Genomic DNA, 7,166 nt, shown 5'->3' with positions numbered 1-7,166 from the left:
ATCTTTTGCCATTACCAGAGCTGGCCCAAACTGATTTCACGTCAAAGGTATCCACAACCCCAATCGGGTTTTTAAGGAATGCGAATGTGCTTCGAACAATAACAATCGACAAAGTTGATTACAATGTAAGTAACACCTACTCTTTTGATTCCTTAGCACAAGCCATGTGCGTAAGTGACTGTGACTCTTCAGAAATAAAAACACATTTTTGACGCTGCAATTGATAGTGTAAAAATGTTCCGCTTTTCAAAAACTATGATGAACAATGGAGTTAGATTGTCTTCTTATCGTGAAATAACCAAAATTTTATTTGAGATGTGTGAAATTGAAAATATGGAGGAGGGATTGAAAATGGTAAAATGCGAATTAGAAGTTTATTGGCTTGTTTGGCAATTTTTAAAACACGACTATAGGTCATCGGAGAAAAACACATGCTTTTTAGAAGAATGCCCTGATAGAGTCCGAGATAATGTACATGTCCTAACCTCAATTGACTGTCCTACATAGAGTATTAATAATACTCCAAGAGCACTCCAACAAAGTAGAAAACATTGAATGCACTTGCAAAGGCGCGAGGAAAATGAAACAATGTCCATCCCAATACTATTTGTCTGTATAGAACTTACCAATTTTGCTAAACAAATGGACTGCGATAATACAATTCTCGTCCAATTATCGGTAATACCCAAATCGATAAAGATTAACGAAAAAATTTATTTTTTACGTGCCGTTATCAGGGGCAGCAAAAGAGCACATGGTGTGCGCAATCGATTGCTATTAAGTGTTCGTCGATACAATGAAGTGGGGGGGGGCATCGTTAAACTGCCCCCCCCATTTTATTTTTAACTTTTTGAAATAACCATAACGGCGCACAGGTAAAAAATGATGGCGCATGGTGACGCATAAGAGCGCAGGAAGAGCGCAATATATATATATATGTATATAAATTGTCACACACACAACGTTGAAATAAAAAGACCCACCAGGGGGAACACAACATTAATTCGCACACTAAAAATATTTAAATCGAAGGGTATGCCATTCTCAGTAATAAACAGTAATAAAACAGACGCGAAAATGGGGCAGTCTAATAACACTAGAGACGGAGCAATTGAATCAAATTAAATGACGGTGAAGTTTAATCCTGCAACTTCAATTACGGGGGAGCTAGCGATAATCTCAATAATCGATTCCTCAAAGTCAAATACTTTGGCCTGCGGACGACCAGTGCCTTGTACTATAAGCATTTGGGACCCTCTACACTCTGTCCCTACAATAGACATTTTAACCCTGCCAAAGATATTTAACTGGCTTATAAATGGAATGAATCCTTTTCTCCCATTTCGTTAACAGTAGGCCTCTAAACGGTGTTTAAAATGTTAAATAGAATATATTCCCAAACCATCAGTTTGCCTTATTACAGCAAGACCACTCTATTTTCGTTCTAGAATCGTTTTAATTAGGATAATGTAAGCTACTACGTTTTATTGTAATTTACAAAATTTATGATATTTCACTAACGGTTTTATAATCTTGGATTAATATTATAATCCTTACCTTTACAATTTCAGAAAATTTCGAGTTTTGTTGTATAAGCGGTTTTATTTTCGGGTGCAACAAAACGTCTTCAATTGTGTCCAAGTAGTCTCTATTTAATACGATTGTTTGGCTTTTTAAGGAGCAGGAGTAGCAGATCAGCAGAATGTTCAAGCTATATATCCAAGTGAAAATCGTCATTCTTGGTAGAGAGGATTTCATTAATTTACTCTCTAAAAATTTTTGAAAAATATTATGGAAAACGTCTAACACTTTGTTTATTTTCCCCATAATATGTAAAATCATAAGGAAATCGAAAAAAGGTTGTAATACAACTTTAAATGAGCACACGTTGCAATCAATATTAATTAATAAAAAAAATGAACAATTGCCTTGAAAGAGAAGAATATGTATTTGAATAAATATATTCAGGAAGTTTTGTAGTACACAATGTTTTCCATTCTTGCGCGTGCTAGCCGTTAAAAAGAGACTCAAAGTAAAAAGCGCAAGTGCCCATAGAAGCCAAACATCTCCTGGTGGGCCTTCGATGTCAAGGGACTCTTTTTTCTCCAGCACCGCATCAACGCAGGTAACAACAACGTGTCCATGCTGAGAAGTTGCTGGAGTGTAATGTATTATTTCCGTGTTCGCTTCGTCAAGAAAAAACTCCACGGGAAAGGTGTCAATGATCTGAAAATTAAATACAGGGTGTTTTGAATTGCTCTGATTGAGCATTTTTTCAGAAACTGCAAGAGATAAGAGCATTTTCAGGGTATAATTTCTAGTGAGGGATCGCTTTAAATCCTAATTTTCAGAAAAATCGTTAATAATTTCCGGTTTTTGTATAAAATATTTTTTCACCGGTAGGGGCTAGAAAAACGTTTCCATTAAAAAGTTGTAGAGTTCTGTCAAAAATGTTCAAAGAAATTGGTTTCATTGGAAAAGAACACTTTTTCACAAAGATATGAGCTGATGAAAAAACAAGCTGTCCATAGTGGCCAATAGCCTTCGAATTTGTGTACGTAAATGAAGGAAATCACGTTAATAGATTAAATTCCTTAAAAAAAGTACATGTTATTTATAAAAACGTATCAGTAGGCCAACTACGCACATATGTCAAATTTTAATTAGTATTTAATGTGAAATCTTTTAGATTTCCAACATTATCTAATGTTTATTGAGTCTAAGCAACATAACACCAAATTATTCTCGTGATCAGCGTGCTTTTATGGTCGAGTTATTTTATGGTGAAGCCAATCGTAACGCGCAAAGGGTTAGTGAATTGATCACAGTTCGATATGCAGATAGAAGACCAAGCCACAACACCGTTTTTGAAGCTGCGCGTGACTTTCAGACTTACGGAAAAGTCAATCCCAGATTTCGTGGACCAGGTCATCAAAACATCAACATCGAAGACACCGTCCTAGCCTATTTTGTTGCGTATCCTCGAGCAGGCGTCAGAGGTGCGAGCGACGATCTCAGATTATCGACGAACTACGTGTGGACCACTCTTCACAATCACCATTTCCTTCGGTATCGACCGACCCTCCACCAAGCTCTGCACGAAGGATCTATGGAACGTGGATTTGATTTCTGCAACTGGCAAATAACCATGTCTGATGAGAACCCAAATTGCATCAATCAAATGCTGGTGACCGACGAGTGTTCCTTTGCGAGAGATGGGCCTTTCAACCATCAAAACACCCACATGTGGTGTGACGAAAATACTCACTGTGGTTTTTCTCACCATCATCAACAGCAACTCTAACTGAATGTTTGGGCGGGTTTGTTCGGGAATTGAGTTATGGGCCCATTTTTCCTCCCAACTCGTCTTAATGGACAACGCTACTTGGTACTTTGGCAAAAAGAAATAGCAAACGCAAACCTAGATGTGGAGTGGAGCATCTTAACAACGAGTTCCCTCCCATGGACTTTTTCTTGTGGGAGTTCATCAAAGCACAAGTTTAATTGACGCCCGTTGAGAACATCGAAGATTTGCGTCACCGAATCATTGCAGCCTTCAAACTTGTCACTCCTGATATGATCAGACGCACGTTTCATAACATGATTCATCGTGCCCAAACATGTATCGTGGCAAACGGAATTATCATAGAACCTCACGTGTAAAATTCTTTTGTTTTTTTCGAATTAAATGTTTAATTACCAATGCATTTTTCATCAGCTCATATCTTCGTGAAAAGTGTTCTTTTCCTATGAGACCAATTGCTTTGAACATTTTCGACAGCACTCTACAACTTTCTCACTGAAACGTTTGTTCTAGCACCTACCGGTTAAAAATTATTTTTACAATAAGCCGAAATTATTTCCGATTTTCTGAAATTTAGGATTGAAAGCGATCCGACAGTAGAAATAATACCCTGATAATTTCGCAACTCTATCTCTTGCAGTTTCTGAAAAAAATTACTAGTCAGAGCAATTCAAAACACCCTGTATGCGGATGTGGAGATCAACAAATTTTATGTTTATATTTTAGCATTTTAAGATTAAATGATTATTACAAATACAAATCTAACTATATTGCGCGCTTTGAAGCTTATTTAAAGGTAATGGGCCCGTTACCTTAATTACAAAACTTTTCATACTTCCTTACAAAAACACTTGGACTCCTGAAATGAGCGATTAACTTTAGAAATGGCCGGTCCAAACCAATTATAAGATATAATGGTTCAAAAATAAAACATACAATAATTACATTTAAATGTTCAACCTACCTTATTTCTTATAGCAATAGCAAAGTTCCGATAAGGGTTCAAATTTAAAGAAATATTTATAGATTTTAATTGATTTATAACTTCCAGTTCAGAAATAAATTTAATCCTATAATTAAAGTATCATATTATTTAATTTATTCTAATTTTGAATGTGAAATAACTAAAATCGTCAAAATGCTAATTGACTTTCAATACATTCTCATAATTAGAAATTTAAGGTTTTTCCTGTATACCAACGACGAAGATAAATCGAAGATACATGTAACTTATCAATTCAAAGCTGAAAATATTTCAAAAACCTATTTAGTTAGAAGATAAAGCATGGCCGTGCAAGCTACAATTTATTTGTTCCTTGTAAGGGCTAGTTCTTAGAATGGCGATGACTTGAAAACCTCTGCGTTGGGCCATCGCCCAGATTTGAATTTTTAAAATCAAAATTAGCTAGTTTAAAAATTGCGTTTATAAAATAAGTAGTCGAACCCAGTTGACTTTGGTTCTAGGCGAATACAATAACCGACGAACCGGAAATATTTATTGACGCGATCATTTTTTTACCACTTTGACTTCAGGCAATTGGCAAATATATATTTTTTGTTCCAACCAATAATAAACTAAAAGTTTAAATAGTTCGCTCCCGTCAGAACCCTCCATCGCGTCGTTGTCATTTTTTTAAATAATGTTAGCATCCATTTTTTTCCCACATGTTATATCTGGGCATTGGAAGGATAAATTTTGTCACAACGTTTAATTTATTAGAACCGGATAATCTCAGATATAATAAATTGACTCAACTTTGGCCGCCATTTTAGAAAAATCGTGATAATCTAAAATTGTTTTGAGCAACATTTATCTTGAATCGTATAACGATATAGTTATAAGTCTATCAGTTATTTCATTTGAAAGACTATACCTTTAAGATTAAATTATTATAATTAAAGTATTGTATCCCAATATATTTGGATACACTTCATTGTCTTTAATCGCTTTCTTAACTTCAGTTTACTATAATTTTAGTTAGCCTCTAGCCCAACTATATAGAATAGACACAGCCTCAAACCCTTCATTAAAATCACCCTCTTTACCTTAAGACCAAGTCTGCTGATACCTTTGGCAATGCCGTTATTTCAAACGAACTTTTAGAAAAATGTCCCTTTATCAGACTTCAATTATCGCGCCATCTTTAAGGCGCCGAGCTACAAAACCCGCGCATTTGTGATTGAAATTCATTCATAACGTTGGTTGCCAATAGGTTTCGATGTAGAGTAATTCCTGTGAACAGAATCAACAATTGACTGAGCCTAAAAATGTCTAGAACCCGGATTAAATTTAGATTAATATCGTTATTAAATTTTTTCTTTAAACATTTTCTAAAAGTTGGGGAAAATATCGAAGTTTCGACTGTTCATTTAATATAGTTTCACACCAATCATCGGAAACCTTAAGTGTTAATAATTTCTTTTGGAAATCGAGATAACGTTTTCTATTTATATCGATTTTTAAAATTTCTGACTATTTAAAAAGTTAAACTTACGTGGTGTTTGGTAAATAATGTAAGACGTATGGGAACAAAGTCGAAGATTTACCAAAAAACGGTGAAGGAACGTTTTTTATAATTTGTGGAACAAATTTTTCATTTCTCTATTTGGAAAAAAAAAGCCTTTCAAAGGTTGAGTGGTTACAAACGAATATAAGAAACAGGATTGGCAAGGAATTTTTAAAGCAACTTAATCATAGGATCTTGTGAAACATTCCTGGTAGAGGTCAGGTGACGTTACCCTTGCTCGACGCGAATAGCTCATTTAGGAAAGTAGATTTCAGCTTTTGCTCAATTAAAAAGAAAAACACACTACATTTCTGTAGTTTCTCTTTTTCTCTAATAGATGTTTAAGCACTTTTGATAACGTGTCAAAAACACTTAAAAACCTTTTAGTCTTTAATATCTTTTTCTGGGGTGCTAAATCCTTTATCAAATATATTTTGACTGCCTAGCTCCGCTTGACAAAATCAATTCTCTAAAACAGCCTATCAGAAGTTGGAATACGGAATATTACGTCATTTGGCTACACCAATTATGGTTAAAAAAAGTGTTCCTAGTGGGTTTTATTTCCGATTAGTTTTAGAGTTCCTGGTTACATCAGTTTTTATAGAAACAAAATTTGTTTATGAATTAATCATTATACTTACTTCCAACATAGAAAATGTAACAATGTTATGTTCCACTTCAATATCCATATTTTGCTCACTTCAGCATTAGTCAATTTTCTTCGTCATTAATCCGATAATAACTGTTTATTTTTGAGCCAACTTGTCAATGCTCAATATAGACGTTATGCAAAAAAACAAATAAAATAAATATATTTGATACTTAGAAATAGGCGCCCCTGGTCTCTAGCTTCATTTCTTCACCGCAGTTAGTTTTCCAACACTTGCTTTCTCTCGGATATGTATTTTTGTTTCTCGGGGAATAGCGGGATAATCGTTATTTAAATGTGACGCTCCACTCAGGAAACTTACTATCCCTTCACTGTTACCACTCTACCGTTAGTGTCAATAAAGAAATTCCGCAGCTGCTGCTAAATACGCTTGAAAGATTAAAAGCTTTCAGTCCTAAATCGCAAGAATAAAAGTAAAGAGAACATTTTTAATAATAATATGGAAGTTTAGTACAAAGTTCGTAGTACAACATTCAGTTTACGGCGATAAAATATTATTACTCTGTTTATTCAAAGGTGGAGATTGAATATCCTAAGGTAAAGGTGGATTATAAGGATTAAAAAGTCTCTTGCATTACGTTTTGAATAAATAAAATATAACGCATAAAATTTCCTTAAATATTTATATCTTAGTGACGCTTAAAACTAAATTTTAAACAGACAATGTTGAATAATGTTGGTTTAA

General features: G+C 34.5%; 1 protein-coding gene across 1 annotated transcript; it reads right to left on the bottom strand.

The window, feature by feature from the left end:
• Positions 1–1,121: 1,121 nt before the first annotated feature.
• On the bottom strand, positions 1,122–3,622 carry LOC149963276 (uncharacterized). Its single transcript, XM_090165845.1, has 3 exons — positions 2,897–3,622; positions 1,929–2,226; positions 1,122–1,270 (listed from the first exon to the last, which is right to left on the bottom strand). Exons 1-3 carry the CDS (start codon positions 2,930–2,932, stop codon positions 1,122–1,124), a joined length of 483 nt encoding a protein of 160 aa, XP_090021971.1. The 5' UTR covers positions 2,933–3,622.
• Positions 3,623–7,166: the final 3,544 nt, after the last annotated feature.

The sequence above is a fragment of the Leiobunum rupestre genome, chromosome 1, assembly GCF_980474605.1.
Source record: "Leiobunum rupestre chromosome 1, qqLeiRupe1.1.hap1, whole genome shotgun sequence".
Lineage (NCBI taxonomy): Eukaryota > Metazoa > Arthropoda > Arachnida > Opiliones > Sclerosomatidae > Leiobunum > Leiobunum rupestre.
Note: the sequence above shows the minus strand (reverse complement) of the source record. Positions and strands in the feature narration are given on the sequence as shown.

What these genes read in the sequence shown, in the direction of transcription:
- LOC149963276 (XM_090165845.1), bottom strand. Translation starts at nt 2,932, where the DNA reads ATGACCTGGTCCACGAAATCTGGGATTGACTTTTCC. An exon ending in AATCTGGGATTGACTTTTCC is followed by an intron (nt 2,227 to 2,896) that starts GTAAGTCTGAAA and finishes TTTAATTTTCAG; the next exon opens with ATCATTGACACCTTTCCCGT. An exon ending in ACATATTCTTCTCTTTCAAG is followed by an intron (nt 1,271 to 1,928) that starts GCAATTGTTCAT and finishes TGTCTATTGTAG; the next exon opens with GGACAGAGTGTAGAGGGTCC.